Source organism: Hypanus sabinus, chromosome 20, assembly GCF_030144855.1.
Source record: "Hypanus sabinus isolate sHypSab1 chromosome 20, sHypSab1.hap1, whole genome shotgun sequence".
NCBI lineage: Eukaryota > Metazoa > Chordata > Chondrichthyes > Myliobatiformes > Dasyatidae > Hypanus > Hypanus sabinus.
The window spans coordinates 19132928-19154682 of NC_082725.1; the positions used below are offsets into that span (position 1 = coordinate 19132928).

General features: G+C 41.8%; 1 protein-coding gene across 4 annotated transcripts in view; it reads right to left on the bottom strand.

The window, feature by feature from the left end:
• The window catches only part of LOC132378342 (progressive ankylosis protein homolog B-like), a 137593-nt gene extending 117883 nt beyond the window's left edge, over positions 1 to 19710 (bottom strand). The window contains exons 1-2 of one of the 4 annotated variants that reach the window (XM_059945174.1): positions 18945 to 19708; positions 2135 to 2257 (exon numbers count right to left, since the gene is read on the bottom strand). Coding sequence is in view for 2 of the 4 variants with exons in the window: in XM_059945173.1 (XP_059801156.1) it covers positions 18945 to 19043 (99 nt within the window). In the remaining 2 variants the exon portion in view is untranslated. Of the gene's footprint in view, positions 1 to 2134; positions 2258 to 18944 lie in introns of all 4 variants that reach the window. The other 3 variants (XM_059945173.1, XM_059945175.1, XM_059945172.1) reach the window with 3 other exon arrangements.
• Positions 19711 to 21755: the final 2045 nt, after the last annotated feature.

A 21755-nucleotide genomic window follows, 5' to 3' on the forward strand; every position in this document is an offset into this window, starting at 1 on the left:
AATGAGAGAGTGCAATGCTAGATCTCCAAAGAGTGAATGAGACAGGACAGATAACAAAAGTTTATGTAAGGGAACACTTTGCATCTAGTGATCATATGCCATTAGTTTCAAGACAATTATGGAGGAGGAGAGATCTTGCACAAGAGTTAATTTTCTAAATTGGTGAGAGGCTGATTTTGATAGTACCAGAAAGGATTTGGCAAGTGTGGATTAGGAGAAGCTGTTTTCTGGCAAAGGTACTTGATAAGTGGGAGGCATTCAAGAGTGAATGTTGAGAGTACTGTGTTTGCATGTTCCTGTCCACATTACTTAAGTGCTATAGAAAAGCACCTGAAATTCCAGCTGTCATATCTAAACTGGTCCTCTGTAGGTGCAATCGTGCATAATCCTGTATCTTCCAGAATACTCATCCAAACTCTTTCTACCTTGAGTTATAAAATTATATTCACCACAATCTTTACGGGGTATATTCATCCACACCCCAAAAACTTCCTTTTCATTTTACGTCTGAATCTTTTGCTAATGATTTCGAATCTAGGACCTCTACTGGTTGACCCACCACCAGACAGAAAAGATCTTCCTCTACAAAAACCTCTCATCTTGAAAATATTTATTAGTCATCCGGTTGGTTTTCAGGTGAACCTTAATTCATCCAATTTACCTTAAAAACCAAATTTTGTCTTCAATTCTATAATGTGTGGAATCTAAAATTGTCCATGAAACACTTTTTGCAGCCCCACTAGCAAAGTACACTCTGTAATATCTTTGTTCTGTAACCATATTAACAAAATTAATGTTTGAAGACTCCATTCTTCAATATTCTTGCTTTAACCACATCTCAACTTGCTACATTGTCAATAATTTTCGTGCAAGGACACCAGGTCTCTGCGCCCCTTTATTCTTTTCAAAATACTGTGATTTATGGTACACTATCTTTCAGAATCTGCAGACTGAAATCCGTTAGCCACATTTCTGTCCCTTTTACTATCCTGCATTTATTTTGATTAAGGTGATACTTGCGCTTGTTATTATCAGTTGTGTTTGCAAGTTTATTTATTTGCTGACATTATAATGTACTTCCTCACCTAAGTTTATAATTAACAGACCCCTGCAAAACTAGGTCTTTGGAATTGCTACTGCAACCCACCTTCCAAGGCTAAAAAAACAATCTAATCATTAACATTTTCTTGAACCGTGAGAATTATTTATCCTTGACCACAATGCCCCTAAATCACACTAAGTGTCAAGACTCTGACTATGTAACCGAGCTGGTAAAAATTGTCTTGGTCATTCTTACCATTCAGATGAGACCTCGCACCATCAAGACAATGGTACCTAAAAGTTCAAAGTCAATTTATTAACAAAGTATGTAAATATCACCCATATGCTACCCTGAGATTCATAATTCCTATGGGCATTCACAGTAAGTGCAAAGAAACACAATAGAATCAATGAAACACTACACACAAAGACAGATAAACAACCAACAGACAACAAATTGTGCAAATAGAAAAAGAATAAATTAATGAATAAATAAATAAATATTGGGAACAATTTCTAGAATCCTTGAAAGTGGATTCAGAGGTTGTGGGATCAGTTCAGTGTTGAGGTGAGTGAAGTTATCCATACTGGTTCAGAGGCCTGGTGGTTGAAGGGAAATAACTGTTCCTGCACCTGATGGTGTGGGGCCTAAGGCTCCTGTCCTGTACTTCCTTCCTGACAGCAGCAGCAAGAAGAGAGCATGGCCAAGATGGTGGGGGCCCTTGTTGATGGATGGTGCTTTCTTGTGGCATCACTCCCTGTTTTCAAAAGCTTACAAGAAGTCTTGGATGCAGCCTATCCCATCCACAGAAAAAGGGAGGCCTTTTCCAATGATGGACTGGGCTGTATCCATTACTTTCTGTAGGCCTTTCTGTTCCAGGGCACTGGTGTCTCCATCCCAGGGCACGATGCGACCAGTCAGGATACTCTCCACTGTGCGTGTACAGAAGTTTGTCAAACTTTTAAATAACATGTCGAATCCACACAACCTTTCTAAGAAAGAAGTGGCACTGCCCTGCCTTCTTTGCCATGGCACTTGCATGCTGGTCCAAGGGCAGACACTCAGTGATAACAATGCCAAGGAGTTACTGACCTTCTCCACCTCCGATCCTTAATCAGCACTGGCTCATGGCTTCCTCCCCCGGAGTCATTAATTAGCTCTTTGCTTTTGTTGACATTGAACAAGGCATCGTTCAGCCAGATTTTCAATGACTCTCTAAAGTTCAAAGTACATTTATTATCAATGTATAAATTATACATTATATGAGATTTGCCTGCTTCCAAGCAGCCACAAAACAAGGAACCCAAAAGAACCACATTTTAAAAGATCAACATCCAATGCACACAGAAAAAAATACACACAAATCTTACTAACAATAAAAGCAAGCAACAGCGTTCAGAACAAAATGGAGTTCCTAGATATGAAGCCCAGAGCAGGCCCATAGCACAGTGGGACAAATTGCTGCAAAGCTCGCTACACAGAGCTCAGAGCTGTCTCACAGCCTCAGCACCACAGAGAGAGGCGTAAATTTCATGGAAGAGTGAGCAGGATTGGCCCGACCCGCGCCTTTGATTCCAACAACTTGACCTTTCAGTCTATCTGGGTAGGCATTTAAATTGTTCTAAACACTCGATCATCACCAGCACTAGGACCTGAGGCCTGCTTCAGTGATATACTCTGGGCCTGGATCCCACTGCCACACTCTGGCCCACACTTGACCTTTCCAAATCAGCCCACCAATTAGATCGACCCAATTTCACTCCCAGTTTAGGTGGACAGGCTCTGAAACGACTCCAACATGCCAAATCGTCACCGCTTGGATTCAGCCAACCAGAGTGGTGTCATCAGGCACTGGAGTTTCACAGTCATAAGTGTAAAGCAAGTAGAGCAAGGATAAGTGCACAGCCATGTGGTGCACCTAAGCTGATGGTAATTGTGGAGGAAATGTTGCCAACCCGAACTGACTGGGATCTGCAAGAGAGAAAATCAAGGATCTGGTTGCACAAGGAGATAGCAAGGCCTGGATTAGCTTTGAGTGGATGATAGTATTTAATGCAAAGCTGTAGTCAATGAGGAACATCCTGATGTTTGCACTTCCACTGTTCAGCTGTTCCAGGGCTGAGGGAAGAGCCTCCCCTGGTGACCTGTTGTAATGATAGGTAAATTGGAGTAGATTCAAGTAATTTCTCAGACAGAAGTTGATACGTTTCATGACCAACTTCTCAAAGCACTTTGTCACAGAGGATGTAAGTGCTACTGGATGACAGTCATTGATGCAGGTTACCATATTCTTCTTGAACACTAGTATAACTGAAGCCTGCTTGGAGCAGGCAGGTACCTCAGATTGCCAAGGAAAGAAGCTAAAGACGTCAGTAAACACTCCAGCTAGTTGACAAGCTGAGGTCTTCAGTAGTCGGCTAGGTACATACACTACCTGGGCCAAATGCTTTCTGTGGGTTCACCCTCCTGAAGGATGATCTAACTCGGCCTCAGAGACTGAAATCTCATGTCACTGGAGACTCTGGGAGTTCAGGAAGATGTGGTTAAAGTGAGCATAAGAGAAATCTTGCAAATACTTGTACAAATGCGAGCAAAACCTTGTTATCAAGTATGTTGCTAGGCTTCATTTTGTAAGAGGTGATAGCATTCAAGCCATGCAACAGCTGTAGAGCAGCCTTCTGTGATTCAAGTCTGGGCCAGAAAAGCCACTTCGTATGTCAGATGGTTTTCAGAGGTCATACCTCGACCTCGTGTACTTTTATTGGTCGCCAGACCTAAATGCCAGCAATCTAGCCCATCGGGGATTGTGGATCTCTTAGTTCATCAATGGCTTCTGGAAGACTCTGAATATCACACATATCCAAGAGTGTCTTTATAAAGTCAGTGGCCATCACATATTAAAAAAAGATATCCACTCAGTCATCCATCAGTATTCCAGGTAATGTGGAAATCATCCAGACTGCTGCAGTTTGATTTAGTCTCCATTACATCTCTAACAGCACCTACACAAGTATCTGGAAAATTGCTAATGTAGGTATCTTTTTCATAAAATGCAGAAAAATTCTTACTTAATAAGCAGTAACTGCCACATCAGACACAAGAGATTCTGCAGATGCTGGAAATCCAGAGCAACACATGCAAAATACTGGAGGAACTCAGCAGGTCAGGCAACATCTTCCTGACCCGACTACTAAGTTCCTCCAGCATTTTGCATTTGTTTACCTGCATCATAAATCTACTATTAAAATACAGTATAGAGACGGAATGTGTCATCGGCTGAACTATCACCTGCCCACTATACACTTTGTCATCTTTCCATCAGTCAACTCCATTAGGGTTCTGACCTTGCTAAGATCTTGGCCCAGGTATGACAGAAGAACTAAACTCCAAGGATGAGTGTGAGTGCCCTCAGTAGCCAAATGGCATTTGATACCAAGGATTCATAGTAATTCTGATGGCAATGGGAAATCAAGGGGGAAAGTCTCCATTCGGCATAAAAGAAAGGGATTGCAGATGTGGAGGCCAATGAGCACAACTTGTCACTAGGTCATTTGCACGTTGAAGTAAAAGGACAGGTCACTTTCATTGGCCAGCTGTTCTCTTCAGTTGACCACAGCAGTTACTAACAATAGGCAAGAACTTTCCCTACTGTCGTTCTTAATATTTGCATTGTTACCAGTTTAGTGCATTGCTAATCTGCTGTGCTCTGCACATGATGGTTCAAATCCAAACCTCGTTGCTAGGGCCGCATTGGTTGAGAGTAAATCAAGAAGCTTCAGGGTCAGCATGATAGCTTACACAATGCTATTACAGTACCAATGACCTGGATTCAATTCCGCCATTGCCTGTAAGGAGCTTGTATGTTCTCTCCATGACATGTGGGTTCCCTCCAGGTGCTTCGGTTTCCTCCTATGTTCAGAAGACATACAGGTTCTTGGGTTTATTAGCCATATGGGTGTAACTGAGCAATGCTGGCTTGTTGGGCCGAAGGAGTGTTACTGTGCTGTATCTCTAAACAAAATCAATAAATAACATCTTCAGGTCATTGACATAGGAGTTCCTCAGGTCAGTGGCCTGGGTTCAAGCATTTTTAGCTACTTCATGAATGAGCCCTCCATTTTCAGTTCTGAAGTGCAGAGGTTTGCTGAAGATTGTGTCATGTTCAGTTTCATTTATATTCCCTCAAATAGGAAATCATTCCACACTTACATGTAACATAATCTGAGGAATACTTAAGCTTGTGCAGATATGTGACAAATACTAAACGCATTATACAAATGCCAGGTAATTGCACATCCCAAAATTAACTAGCCCACATATTCCACTAGCAATGCTTTCTTTTTGGTTTACTACTGATCACAAACTTAATCAGACAAGTCATCTCAATGCATTTCTAAATGGGCAAGGCCACAGAGGTACTCGGGCAAGTGGCACACTTTTTTAACCCAAAGCCTCTTCAACGTCCAAGTCAGCAGCACAATGAAGGACAATTGATTCTGACTTACTGATGTTCTGATGCAGGGTTTCAACCAAAACATCTTTATTCCTTTCCATAGCTGCTGCCTGACCTGCTGAGTTCCTCTGTATTATGCTGCAGTTCTAGCAGCTGCAGAAAATCTTGTATTTAAAACTTAGTCTATTTGCTTGGATGAGGGCAGTTCCGACAGTTACTCATGATATTGAGTAACAGCAGTACAAAAGCTTGTTTAATTTTGAACCCATCCACCAGAGTGTAGTAACACTGTGAGAACATGCTAACGCTTCTTCAGCAATGTATTCCCAAACTTATGACTTATATTACCCAGAGTAATATGACAGTCAGCAACTATAAATTCCTCAGTGTTAAAATTTCTGGATCTGAACTGTGTCCAGCATGAAAGTGACAATACAAAGAGAGCGCAGTAGTGCCTCCACTTTCTGAGATGTTTGCAAAGATTTGGCATGTCCTCTAAAACTTTTACAAACTTCTACAGATATGTGGTGGAGGGTCTATTGATTGGTCACATCGCAGCCTGCTGTGGAACACCAACAAAATGTAGTGCATATGATCCAGTCTATCACAGGTAAAGCCCTCCCTACCATTGTGCTCCCACAGGAAAGTAGCATCCATCGTCAAGGATGCCCACCATCCAGGCCATGCTTTCTTCTGCTGCTGCCATCAGGAAGGTGGTGCAGGAGCCTCAGGACTCACACTACCAGGTTCAGGGACAATTATAACCCCTCAACGATCAGGCTATTGAACCAGAGGGGATAACTTCACTTGCACCATCACTGAGCTGTCCCTCAACCTAGGCACTCATTTTCAAGGACACTTCATCTCATGTTCTTGATATTTATTTCACAAGACAGTAAGACAAAAGAGCAGAATTAGGCCATCTGGCCCATTGAGTCTGCTCACCATTCAATCATGGGAGATCTTTTTGCTTTCCCTCCTCAGTCCCACTCCCGACCTTCTCCTGATGTGGCCAATCAAGAACTTATCAGGCTCTGCCTTAAATATACTCAATGACCTGGCCTCCACAGCCACCTGCAGCAACGAATTCCACAAATTCACCACCCTTTGACTAAAGAAATTTCTCTGCTTCTCTGTTTTAAATGGACACCCCTCTATCCTAAGGCTGTGCCCTCTTGCACCAGACTCTCTCACCATGGGAAACATCCTTTTCACATCTACCAAGTCTAGGCCTTTCAACATTCAAAAGGTTTCAATGAGATCCTCCCACATCCTTCCAAATTCGAGCGAGTGCAAAACCAGAGCTATCAAACGTTCCTTGTATGATAACCCTTTCATTCCTGGTATCATCCTTGTGAACCTCCTCTGAACTCTCTCCAATGTCAGCACATATCCTCTTAAAAGAGGAGCCCCAAACTGTACACAATACTCAAGATGAGGCCTCACCAGTGCCTTAAAAAGCCTCAGCATCACATCCCTGCTCTTGTATTCTAGACTCTTGAAATTAATGCTAGCACTGCATTTGCCCTCCTCAACACCGACTCTTCCTGCAAGTTAACCTTTAGCATGTTCTGCAAAAAGACTCCCAAGTCCTTTGCATCTCAGATTTTTTGGATTTCCTCCCTGTTTAGGAAATAATCTGTGTATTTATTTCTACTACCGAAGTGGATGACCATGCATTTTCCAACATTGTATTTCATTTGCCACTTTCTTGCCCATTCTCCTAATCTATCAAAGCCTTTCTGCAGCCTACTTGTTTCCTCAACACTACCTGCCCTCCAACAATCTTCGTATTATCTGAAAATCTGGCAACAAAGCTATCTATTCCATCATCTAAACCATTGATATACAGCATAAAAAGAAGCGGTCCCAACACCAACCCCTGTAGAACACCACTAGTCACTGGCAGCCAACCAGTTTATTCCCACTCGCTGCCTCCTACCGATCAGCCAATGCCCTAACCACACCAGTAACTTACCTGTAATGCCATGAGCTCTCAACTTGGTAAGCAGCCACATGTGTGGCAACGCATCAGTTTTGTACAGATCATACCTCCGGCAGAAAGTGATCCCAATGATCCAAGAGCCTGATGCCCTACCTCCTGTACCACCTTCTCAGACATGCATTTGTCTGCCAAATCATCCTGTTTCTACACTCACTAGTGTGTGGCCCAGGCAGCAATTCATAAATTACTATCATGGAGGTTCCACTTCTCAGTTTTCTGCCTAGCTCTTTAAATTCTCTTTTCAGGACCTCTATGCTTTTCCTTCTTTTGTCACTAGTATCAACATGTACCAAGACATCTGGCTGCTCTACCTCCCCCTCCAAAATGCTGTGAATGGAAGATGCCTGACCCTGGCACCTGGGAGACAACATACCATTCGGGTGTCCCATTGATGTCCACAGAATCTCCTGTCTGTTCCCCCAACCACCGAGTCCCCTATCACTTTCGCTCCCCTCTTCTCCCTCTTTCCCTTCTGCACCACGGACCCATGCTCAGTGCCAGTAACCTGGTCTCTGTGGCATCCCCCTGGGAGGTCACCCCCCACAACAGTATCCAATACAGTATATTTATTATTGATGAGATGGTGCTTTGCGCCAACTGCACACTCGCCTATCCATTTCTTCTCTTGGCAGTCACCCAGCTTCCTGCCTCCTGCAACTTGGGGGCGACTACTTCCCTGTAACTCCGATTGAAGATTTCCTCACTCTCCTATACAAGCCAAAAGTTTCTTATTTATTATAAATTATTTAAAATTTCTTATTTATTACTATCTTTTATTTTCTGTATTTGTATAGTGTTTGTCCATCCCGTTTGGTGGGGGGTGGGAGGGAGAAGGTCTTTCATTGATTCTACTGTTTCTAGTACACACTGTGAATGCCCACAAGAAAATTAATCTTCGGTTATATTTGGTGATACACACATATTTTGATTGTAAATTTACTTTGAGCTTTGAATAGTAAGCATAGAAGCTCCACAATCTCTACTTCCTTTCCAAATAACTCAATTATCCTCAAACTCCTTAATTACGACTAGCTCAAATCCTGAAACTCATTATCACACTACACTGTCAGGGTTTTTTCTAAAGCACTTCCATCACCAAGACTGCTGCAGTTCATGGCTGCAGCACACCTTCTCAAGGGAAATTCATCAATATGTGCTAATTATGTTAGTTGTGCCCAAATGCCATGAGGAAAAAGAGTGGAAGCATGGTTTGTAAAGCACCTGAAAGAATTCTTAAGCCAACTTTCTTCCTATGGATTAAAAAAATATTTAACTTTGATTAACTTTCACAACCTCACAAAAACATGTCCTGGGTCTGCAAAATGTTACTGACTAGCACCTTACAGTAAACAAACAACCAATTTATATTGTTTGTTTTAATAATCAATTCTCCAAGCATGATTACACTCTGTTAGCTGTGACATGAGCTGATTGTTTTTAATAATTTATATCCTATCCAAATGTTAATAACACATATGCCATGACTGGTAATTGCACAATCGTTTAAAGTTCAGCAAAACACTGATTTTGTTCCACTTTCATTTAGACTGTGGAGGAATACTGTTGAGGTAACATACACAAAGTGCTGGAGAAACTCAGCAGACCAGGCAGTTTCTATGGAAAAAAAGTACAGTCGACATTTCATGCCGAGACCCTCCTGATGTGACGTAGGTCCTGTTGAAGGGTCTCAGCATGAAACGTCAACTGTACTTTTTTTTTCCCTCACAGATGCTGCCTGGCCTGCTGAGTTCCTCCAGGATTTTGTGTGTGTTGCTTGGATTTCCAGCATCTGCAGATTCTCTCGTTTTTGTCTGTTGTGAGGTCATACCTCATCATCCAGTGCAAGCTCTTGGTGTAGACATTAAAATGAAGGTTTTAACAGAATTAGCATTCAGGCAAGAAACAGAAACTGATTCACTGTGGATTTACCATTTTTATGCCTCAGTGCAAATTTACTAGATTTAAATTAAAGGATTGCAACATTCGGCCATGGGGACCACAACGGGAATCAAAGTCAAAAGCCAAGTTTATTTTCACTGTTTTATATAACATGAAATGTATTTTTCTGCTGCTGCAGTTCATTTCAAAAATATCAAATTACTATAAATTGCTAAATTAAAAAAAATTGGGAAATAAAAGGAATACCGAGGTAGTACTCATTGACCATTCAGAAATCTTATCAGTGGGGGAAAGAGGCCATTTCTGAATTGTTGATTTTGGATCTTCAGGCTGCTGTATCACTTTCCCAATAGCAGTAACAAGAAGAGGACATGCCCTGGATGCTGAGGGTTCCCTGATGATGGAAGTCGCCTTCCTAGCCATCGCCTCTTGAAGATGTCCTTGACAGCTTGCAATCCTATGCACTGAAGCCTCCATGCCAGGCCATGATGCGATCAGTCAGGATGCTCCCCATTGTACATCTATAAAAATTTGCAAGGGTCTTTGGTGACACCAAATTTCCACTTGCATGCCTTCTTCCTGATTGCATCAATGTGCTGGGCCTGGACGAAATCCTCTGAGATGTTGACACCTGGGAACTTAAAACTGCTCACTCTTTCCACTGCTAACCCTTCATGTTCTCCCTTCCCCTTTCTGAAATCCAAAATTAATTCCATGGTCTTGCTGATTGAGTGCAACACTTCTCAACAAGCCAATCTATCTCATTCCTGTATTCCTCCTCATTACCATCTGAGATTTTACCAACAACAGTAGTGTCATCTGCGAACAATAAATAGCGTTTGACCTGTGCTTACCAACACAGTCATAAGTGTAGAGGGAGAAGCACAGTGGGCTAAGCATGCATCTTTTAAATGCTCCTACATTGATTATCAGCAAGGAAATGTCACTACCGATCCACATTGATTGTGGTCTCCTGATAAGCAAGAGAAGAATTCATTTGCAGAGGGAGTTACAAAGACCCAGGTTTTTAAGCTTGGTGACTAGTACTGAGAGGAAGACGTCATTGAACATTGTGCTGTAATCAATAAACAGCAGCCTGATGTATGTTTTGCTGTTGCACCCAGAGCTGAGTGGAGAGCCAATGAGAATGCAGCTGAGGCAGGAGTTCATTCTACCCATAACTAACCTCTTGATGCACTTTATTTACAGTGGATATGAGTGCTACTAGACAATGGTCATTGAGGCAGATTTATGATTGCTTCACCTTTTGAAGCTGGTGAGAACCTCAGAACACAGCAGTGAGCAGTTGACGATGGCCTTGAATACTCCAGAAAGTTGGCTGGCAGAGCTTTTCAGTACCTTGCCTGGTACATCAGGGCCTGAGGCCTTGCGAAAGTTCACCCTCTTGAAGGATGCTGGGAACATTAACCTCTGAGACAGAAATCACAGGTTTGCCAGATGCTGTGGGGATTCACACAGATGTGGTGTCATTTATTCTCCCTTATAAAGCATGCATAAGAGGGTCAGCTTGTAGGAGAGTGAAGTGTCACTGCTGTTGAAGCTGTTAGGCCCTGCTTTCTAAAAAGTCACGCCATGTAAACCCTGCCACAGCTATTGTGCATCAGATTGTGCATTTAATTTCACACAGAATTGGCTTTTCACTCTCAGAATTGCCTTCCCGAAGTTATATCTGGACTTCTTGTAGGATTCAGGCCTTCAATACACAGATCTAGCTCCCAGCAGACTGAATCTCATGATTTATCCTGGGCTTCTGGTTTGGGAAAACTTTGTAATTTGGCAAACATTTGCTAAATGCACACAAATGGTGTCAAGCTTCCATATTGTTGTGAAAAAGGCATGAACCTCTCTCAAAACTACTAAGCAACTGCAAAGATTACAGTGAGTGATATTACCAGAATGTTTCACAGAAATGCAGTGGGTTTAAAACTATAGGATATAGTTATGTCCCTCCTCACAGTCCTCGGCAGCCCTGTGTCCACTGGTTCCTGGGAACCACCATCTCTCAGGATCTGAAGTGGGAGCTGAACATCAACTCCATCCTGAAGAAGGCCCAGCAGCGGATGTACTTCCTGCGGCTCTTGAGGAAATATGGTCTGCCTCAGGAATTGCTGCTGCAGTTCTACACTGCAGTCATTGAGTCTGTCCTGTGCACCTCCATCACTGTGTGGTTTGGAGCTGCCACCAAGCAGGATAGAACCAGACTACAGCGCACAGTGAGGACTGCCGAGCGCATCATTGGAGCCTCCCTGCCCTCTATTGTGGACCTGTACTCTTCCAGGTTGAAGAAGAGGGTGGGGAACATCATAAAGGACTCCTTCCATCCTGCGCATGGACTGTTTGAACTGCTTCCGTCTGGTAGGCGCATCAGATCCCTCCAGACTAAGACTAATAGGCACTGGAGAAGTTTTTTCCCTACTGCGGTCACTTTGCTGAACAGTTAACTGCCGGTTAACTGTCGGCTAACTATTACTTGGTTGCACTACTTGTATGTATAATCTATATTTTCATTTATATTTATCATTATTATTGTTATGAGCAGAGAGACAACATCTGCTGGAAGTAAATTCCTTGTATGTGTACAGGTACTTGGCGATTAAAGTCTGATTCTGATATAGGAGCAGAATAGGCCATTTGCCCATCAAGTTTTCTCTGCCATTTCATAATGGCTGATCCAATTTTCCTCTCAGCCCCGATTTTTTGCCTTCTCCCTGTATCCCTTCATGCCCTACCTAATCAATAATCTATCAACCTCTGCCTTAAATATACCCAATGAGTTGACTTCCACAGCTGCTTGAGGCAATCAATTCTACAGATAAACCACTCTCTGGCTCAAGAAATTCCTCCTCATCTCCATTCTAAAAGGAAGGTCCTCTAATTTGAGGCTGTATCCTCTGGTCTCAGACTCACCCAGCATAGGTAACAACTTCTCCACATCCACTCTACCAGGCCTTTCATAATTCAATAGGTTTCAATGAGGTCACCCCTTATCCTTCTGAATTCCAGTGAGTAGAGATTGTGAGCCATCAAATGCTCCTCACATGATAAGCCTTTCAATTCTGGAATCATTTCGGTGAAACTCCTTTGAACTCTAACGTCAGCACATCCGTCCTTGGATAAGGAGCCCAAAACTGCTCAAAATACTCCAAGTGAGGCCTCACCTTGCTTTTATATTCTAGTTCTCTTGAAATGAGTGCTAACATTGCATTTGCTTTCCTCACCATGGACTCAACCTGAAAATTAACCTTTATGGAATCCACACAAGGACTCCCTAGACCCTTTGCACCAGATTTTTGAATTCTCTCTCCATTTACAAAATAGTGTACCCTTTTATTTCTTCTACCAAAAAGTATGACTGTACACTTCCTGACACTGTATTCCATCTGTCATCATTTACCCATTCTCCTGATCAACCTAAGTTCTTTTGTAGCCTCTCTATTTCTTCAAAACTACTTGCCCCTCCACCTATATTCGTATTGTCTACAAACCTTGCCACAAAGCCATCATCCAAGTCTTTAACATATAACGGAAAAAGAAGCGGTCCTAACACACACCCCTGTAGAATACCACTGGTCACCAGCAGTCAACAAGAAAAGGCTCCATTTATTCCCACGCTTTGCTTCCTGCCAATCAGCCACTGCTTTACCAATGCAAAAATCTTTCCTGTAACACCATGGGCTCATAGCTTGTTAAGCAGCCTCATGCATGGTACCTTATCAAAGGCCTTCTGAAAACCCAAGTACACAACTTTCAATGATCCTCCTTTGTCTACCCTACTTAGTATTTCTTCAAAGAATTCCAACAGATTTGTCAGGCAAGATTTTACCTTGAGAAAATCACACTGACCATGGCCTATTTTATTGTATGCCTTCAAGTACCTAAAACCACATCCTTAACAATCAACTTCAACACCTTCCCACCCATCAACGTCTGACTAACTGGCTGCAACTTCCTTTCTTATTTCCCATCTACTGGGACCATAGCAGTATCAATTGATTCTTGAAAGATCACTACCAATGCCTCCACAATCTCTTCAGTCATCTCTTTCAGAACCCTGAGGTGTATACCATCCAGTCTAGAAGACTTATCTACCTTCATATCTTTGAGTTTCCCAAAGACCTTCTCCCTACTAATGGCAACTTCACCCACTTCTGCCTCCTAACACTTTCAAACTTCCAGCATACTGCCAGAAAAGACTGATGCAAATACTTCATCAGTTCATCTGCCATTTCCTTGTCACCCATTACAACCTCTCCAGCATCATTTTCCAGCGGTCCAATATCCACTCTCAGCTCTCTTTTACATTTATCTGAAGACACTTTTGGTATCCTCTTTAATATTATTGGCATACTTACCTTCATATACCATCTTTTCCTTCTTAATGACATTTTGGCTGCCTCCTGTTGTTTTTTAAAGGCTTCCCAATCCTCTAACTTCCACTACCTTTTGCTCTATCAAATGGCCTCCCTTTGGTTTTTATGTCAGCTTTGACTTCTCTTGTCAGCCACGATTGTGTCATCTTACCTTTAGAATACTTCTTCCTCTTTGGGATGTATATATCCTGCATCTACTGAATTGCTTACAGAAATTCCAGCCATTGCTGCTCTGCAGGCGCTCTTTTCTAATCAATTTTGACCAGCTCCTCTCTCATGCCTCTGTAATTCCCTTTACTCCACTGTAATACTGATACTTCTAACTTTAGCTTCTCCTCATCAAATTTCAGGGTGAATTTGATCAGATTATGATCACTTTCTCCTAAAGGTTCCTTTACCTTAAGCTCTCTAATCAATTCTGGTTCATTACATAACACGCAATCTAGAACAACTGATCCCACAGTGACTCAACCACGAGCTGCTCTGAAAAACCATTTTGCAGGCACTCTGGAAATTCCCCCCTTGGGATCCAGCACCAATCCGATTTTCCCAATCTACCTGCATATTGAAGTCCCCCATGGCTATTTGAACATTGCCCCTTTGGCATGCATTTCTATCTCTCACAGTAATTTGTAGACCACATCCTTACTGCTGATTGGGGATCTGTATACAACTCCAATCAGTCTTTTTACTCCTGCATTTCCTTAGCTCTATCCATAATAATTCAACACCATCTAACCCTACGTCCCATCTTTCTAATGATCTGATTTCATTCTTAACCAACAGTGCCATGCCAGCCCCTCTACCTGCCTGTCTTTTCAATACAGTGTATATCCTTGGATGTTAAACTCACAGCTATAATCTTCTTTCAGCCAAAATTTTGTGTGTGTAAAGCTATCTAACTTGTTTCCTGTGAGCTTCACAGAAACATTGATCTCAAAATCTTCGAAAAATAACATAAAACAAATCAGATCACAATGCAATTAATCCCAATGAGTGACCATATGTGATCCTTTTACTTTAGCCAAAACCCACTACCTTACCCAGTTCTCATAGAAAAGCCTTGGATATGACTTCATGGCCCTCATCACCACTACTGTGGCTGGAGGTTCAGTCCAGATTAATCATTCTTTCATGAGGAAATAATTCTTCATAAATGTCACAGTTTTAATGATTCAAGTATCCATCATTCATGGCCCACCATCCAATCCATGCTCTCCTCTTACTGCTGCCATCAGGAAAGATGTATAACTAGGTTCAAGAACAGTTAACATCTTTGAACCATTAGTCTCCTGAACCAGCTTGGATAACTTCACTCACCTTAACACTGAACTGATTCCATGATCTATAGATTCACTTTCAAGTATCTACAAATTGTGTTTCCAATATTATTTATTTATTATTATATTACTTTTTTTGCACCTGGCTCATTTTGTCTCCTTTTCCATATTTGTTATTTGTTCATGTTTATTTGTAAGCAGTTGGGATTGGGATCCTTGCACCTACTGTGAATGCCCCCAAAGAAATGAATCTCAGGATAGTATACGGTGACAGATATGTACTTTGATAATAAATTTACTTTGAACTTTGATTTACTTCCCACATATATTAATCACTCTGTAGGCAGGGCGACAGAAAAAAATGTATTGGTTGCACTCAGGACTGAGCATTGTCTGTGTCACTGCTAGAAATAGATATGAATACTTCACATCACTTAGAGATCTGGCATAGCTAGTGATCTGCTGTATTTCAAATGCAAAGATTGGCACTTCAGTGACGTTGAGGACAGGCATTTGGAATATTCCCAGTCAACTATGAGATCCATCTAACTGTGCACAGTTCTGATCTTTGTGAAAAATTCAAAAATATCGTAAATGTACTAGTGCAAATAAAAGAGAGATTACAACTATTAGAAAAATGTGTGCAGACTGGTGCTCCTTTGGAAAAGGATATTGTGATAGAAGAATTATGAATGTGTTTTCAGGAGAAGAGCTTGGGAAGTGTACTTATGAAAAAACTCAGAATTGGATACTATTAACACTAATAAACACAGTAAGGGCAACAGGAGTTACATTGTAAGCTGGATAATGATTAGAACAATATGGAACTTGCTACCGCAAATAGCAGGGATGATTTATATTGATGCATATAAAGGGAATCTAAGAGGAGAAAAACAACAAAAGGCAAACAGACAAGAAAGGAAGACGGCAAGAGAAGCTCATGAAGAACATAAATAGTTGCAGATCTATCAGACTCAATGACCAATTTCTGTGCAGTACATTCTATATGAACTATTTTATTGTCAAGGAACTCAAACAGCCCTATAATTATTGTATTAGATAGACTGACTATGTGCCTGTCCTCCTGCCACAGCAATGTTAAACAGGCCAATATTTTAAATAAATGACATGTTGTGTGCATCATACAATAACATAAAGAATCCATTCAGTGATATAATAGATGCCTATACGTTAAAACAACAGATAATCTATTTGAAACCTTTTATATTGCTGAATATGGAAAATGTTTAAAAATTGCAATTAAAGTTCATGTCAAAACATCCTTGATGTCTGTGCATGAGTACCAAGGTTGCAATTTTTGCCGACATTTACCACTGTTGATTTTAAAAGAGGCACTATTGTCAATGTCTCCTGAATGACTCAGTGTTTCTCCGAACAGCAGCAGCGCAACCTCTGACTTTGGCATAGCCAGAGTAGTTACATTTTTAATGACCACATCAGAATAAACTAGGACGTACTCTGATCAGGACAAAGGCAAGCCTCAGTTCTCATCTATTTTAATTTAAATACATGCATCCCGATTCTTTGGCTGAGACTACTGGTTATTTCTACAAAGTATACAATTGTCCCTGGCTAGCCAACTGGAGCAAATAATTTTAACTTAATTTCCAAAATTATATACAGCATCTTGAATATAGCAAATCCATTGATACACCTCCAAAACCAGACATGAAAAAAAACAGGTAATAACCAATAGTTAAGGGAAGTGTGATGAAAGAGGAGTATTTGAAGAAGATAATAGAAAGATGGAAACATGGACATAGATATGGAGTTGACATAATCATAGAGGGTAGCGTGCAGCATGTTATTACAGTGCAAGTGACCTGGCTTTATTACCCACCACTGTAAGGAGTTTGCACGTATTCTCTGTGCCCTATGGGTTTCCTTTTAACGATCTGGTATCCTCCCACATTCCAAAGACGTTCAGTTCAGATGCTACCTGGTTACACAGGTGTAATTGGACTCATTGTGCCAGAAGGGCTGGTTACCATGCTGCATCTCCAATTAAATTAATAATTTTAATCAGGGTATTTTGAGGGTACAGTTCCATATCTGAAAAAAAACAGGTTTTGTACAGTGATGTGAACTTCAAATATGTACAAATGGTAAAAGGCAAAGTAAACTTTAAATTAGAGCTGAAGTGTGCGATATAAACTGCATCAAGGATCTTCAAAGTTCAAAATGCATCTATTATCAAAGTATGTGTACCAAATACAACCTTGCAATTCATTTTCTTGCAGGCAGCCACAAAACAAAGAAAAACAACAGAATTCACACAAAAAAGACACAGAAAAGCCAAAACGTCCAATTGGCATAAAAAGAACAAATCATGCAAAAAATCAAAAAAGAAAACAAATATTACATAGAACATGAACTGCAGGGTCACCGAAAGGGAGTCCACAGCTATAGATCTACAGTACAGTGATCTGTGGATAAAGTTTAGAAACCTCAATTGTTCATGAAGATGGAGCTAACCTCACCAAGTGCTCATTTTTATGTATGTGTGCTTTTAAATTGATTACTGACAGATTATTAACCAGAAATAACACGGACTCGGATATCACAGAATATCATGTATTCACATGTCATCCACGTGTACCTACTTTTCCAGCAAATGCCAACATGCAAAGCTGAGAATGGACATTCTCAAGATTCATCTATGACATGTACTGTATATTGAAACACACAGTGAAATACATTGTTTCACACCAGCCCTATTGAGTGTGATCTTTCATTGACTCTCTTGTGTTTCTTGTATCTATTGTGATTGCCAGCAAGAAAAGGAATCTCAAGGTTGTATAAGATAATAAAAAGTTACTTTGAACCAGAGGGTGAGTTAGTGACAGCCTGCAAGTGTTGCTGTACACACAATGCTCGGAAGAGCAACACAGAACAGGCGGAGTTGTTAGATGCAGCAAAGACCTATTATAGGTACAAGTATAGACAGCAAGAAACAACTATGACCTCAAAAATTACATGGTCATTTTCATTAGATGGAAATATTTAACAGAGACTGTCCTTATATGCAGCAAGGCACTTTTTTTTTCTTGACAAATTGTGCTGTGGATTTTGTCAACATGGGCACCCCATTGCACTGTGCACATTCAGAACTGCATCACTCTGTTCTTCTGACATTCCCAGCATGAGAGACAATAATCAACCTTGAGATTAATGCTACCAAGGGAAAAATCTCTAGAAACCATCTGAACATTTCCCTTAATTACAGCTGTTAAATCAGCACTGAGCAACGATGGGAAGTTGACTGGTAAGCAATGGAATCCTGAGTAGGAGGACAACGCGAATGAAAGGTCACACACCACCTTCTCGTCAGTTGAGGGAAACGAAGTGCAGGCCTGGGCACTGTGGGATGTGCCGTCCTCTATAACTGGCTCGTGGAAGGGAGGGCAGGCAATGCCTCCTATCCCTCGCATCCACTCACCTTGATCAAGACTACGGCAACGAGCGCATTTGTGGTCCCTTCCCCCTCTCCCACCCAGTAAGACACGATTCCAGGATCCCTTTCATTATTGCAGACACCAAAGAGGAATCGGTGCTGCGGCTGTTGGCTGCCTCCGGTTGGCTTCAGCCGCGCACACACGGACCAGAGGGCCGGTGACAGCGAGCGAACAGCTGATCACGGTCACCATCCCATCTGCCACCGGACCCCACCCCCGACACCACCCGACCGCCTCAAAAACGAACATAGATCTTAACCACCCCACTTTACACTGAACATCTCTCCTCCCTCAAATCAGCGGCATTAATTTTGCTGCGCATCTTAAAAGCGCACAGCAGAAGTATGAGAGAGAGAGAGAGAGAGAGAGAGAGAGAGGACAAAAATAAATTTACTGACCTGTTCGCCGAGGTCGACCGCGATGTTGGTGACGGCCAAGGGTACGAGGAAGCGCACCAGCGGCCAGTAGTGGGTGTGAAAGGCGGCGAGTTTAAGCATGGTACCCGCGGACCCTCTTCCTCGGTCCCCGGGGGATGGGTACGTGAGGCTGGGGGTGGAGCAGGGCAGTGGAGGAGGACGGGCAGCTCCGCGTAATTAAAACAACAAAAACAAAAAAAAAACACAACCACCCACAAACCCGATCAGAAGAGCTGACGGTCCCCTTTCCCTCCGCACGAAATTGAAAAAGGGGACCGACTAGAAGTTTCTGCCATTATGCAGCGCAGTAAACAAGGAGAGGGCGAAAACAAGCGAGGGGCAGCAACAATTGTAAATTCACGCACAGAAGCTTCTGCCTGCCGGTTTGCTGGCGGAATGCAGTAGCAACATGATGAGAGTCGGCGGCATGTCGGTGTGTGCAAGAGCGGCTGAGGGGAGGAGGGAGGTCACACAACAGCCACTGTAGATCTGACTGATCGGCCCCTCCTCAGCACGTCAGCACCCGGCTGCTAGGGGCAAGGCGGCGTGCTCCCGGTTAATTGCTCGACGCCTCGGATCACCTGGGATAGCTGGCGCCCTTCGCACCCCACTGGGACGTCGCAACTGTAGGAGGTTCTCCGGAGAGCTGAAGAAATGATTAGAGTGAAATTCGTTATGTCAGCTCCATATCTACGTCCACATTTCCATCTATCTATTACTGTACCTTCTTCAAATACTCCTCTTCCACCCCACCTCCCTTAAATGTTGATTGTTACCTGTTTATAATGCCTACCTTGTTTTGGTGGTGTATCAAAGCATTTGCTATATTCAAGATTGTACGATGACCAATTGCATAACTTCTGCTTCAAGTCTAGGAATGTTCCAACAACTGACTTTTAACGACTGGGGCTGACTCTAGTTTGTACCTTTTCTGGTGATTCCACATTTCTATAGCACCTACCACTTAAACCATCAAAACGAAAATATGAGGGGTGGTTGATAAGTTTGTGGCCTAAGGTAGAAGGAGATGAGTTACTAACTTCAAACTTTCTGCATAATCAGAGTTGAACTGCATGTAAATGAAATGAGAGCTGTATAACTCATCTCCGTCTACCATACAATCACCCATCTGCAGACACTTTCGGGAGGTCCAAGATCCGTATGCTCCATGACTGCTGGACTAGGTGTGTAAATGTGGGGGGAACTATGTTGAAAAATAAATGTGCTAGGTTTTCTAAAATTGACTCCTTCTACCTTAGGCTCTGAACTTATCAATCACCCCACTTAATAATAAACATAAGAATCTGCAGATGCTGGAAATCCAAAACAACGCACATAAAATGTTGTGGGGGGGGGGGGGGTGCGCAGCAGAGTTTCTCCTATTGAAAAGGGAAAACAAATCTTAACGAGTAAGCTGCTGACAAGGGCAAAGTGCAGCCATAAAGGGGAATTCAAAGTGCGAAATGTAAACATATTTTCTAGATTTAACTTTTCTTTCTTGAGTATACTCAGATAAATTGGCTCCAGATTTTAAATCCCAATTTTACAGTGTTTGTTATTGTATTAACAAACATACTTACATTAAAATATTTTAATTATAGTCCAAAGCCATGCCTGTGATTTGAATCTCATCCAAATTTCAGTCAATAGCCATACCTCTTCAGGAATCTTTTTTAAAAATTTAATTGATCTGCTTATCCTTCAAATGTGAAACACAAGAAGTTAACGCATTAGCTAAAGTTTCATGGAAATAGTTAAAAAAGTTATAAAACCCTCTCCCACTGTGATCTCTGCTGCCCTCCAACTTCAAATGAACATCAATTTCTTGAACCTCTAGTAATTGCCCCCACCTCACTCCTTCACCATTCCCCATTCCCATTTCCATCCCTCAAATTTATCTCCTCACCTGCCCAACACCTCCCTCTGGTGCTCCTCCCCTCCCCCTTCTCCCTTGGCACTCTGTCCTCTCCTATCAGATTTCCCCTTTTCCACCTCTTAATCTCTTTCACCAGTGGACTTCTGAGCTCTTTACTTCACTCCTCCCCCTCTCCCGGTTTCACCTATCACCCCCTTGTACCTCTTCCTCTCCTCCCCCGCCATTCTTACTTTGACAATTGATCTCTTTTTTCCTGATGAAGGGTCATAGCCCGAAATGTTGATGGTACTCTTTTCCATAGATGCTGCCTGGCCTTCTGAGTTCCTCCGGTATTTTGTGTGTATTATTTTGATTTTCAGCATTTGTAGATTTCCTGATTTTTGTAAAAAAGACAAACTGCTGTTTAACTGAGTAACAAATTATGCATTTAAATGAAGTATAGAACAACTTAGAACACGATCAAAACTACTATTACATGGTGTATTAGTTCCTAATAGTTATCAATGGAGGAGTTCATCCAATTTACACACTCTTTTGATTGTAAATGAACAAAATCAGTGCAGGAACCTAGTGTAGATCATGTACTGCTTTCATATAATGCTATCAATGATTGTATCCTCCAAATGTTCATTTTCATTGTAAATTTCAAGATGATTGCTGATACATTCAAATTCTTCATAGATCCTAACTTGTTGAAGTAGTAAAATTGTTTCATTTTCACTCCTGGCCATCTCTGGCATCTCCAAGCCTGAATGCTTGAAATTGCAGTGAGCAAAACAGCTCAGAATTGACTTACTGCTTGTTTCTCACCAGCTATTAGTGACAAAAATCACTTCTAAAAATAAAATGCAGGCACAAGCAACTGATGCTGTTTTAAAAAAATGTTCACTCTAAACATGTTGTAGTGTTTAATGGCC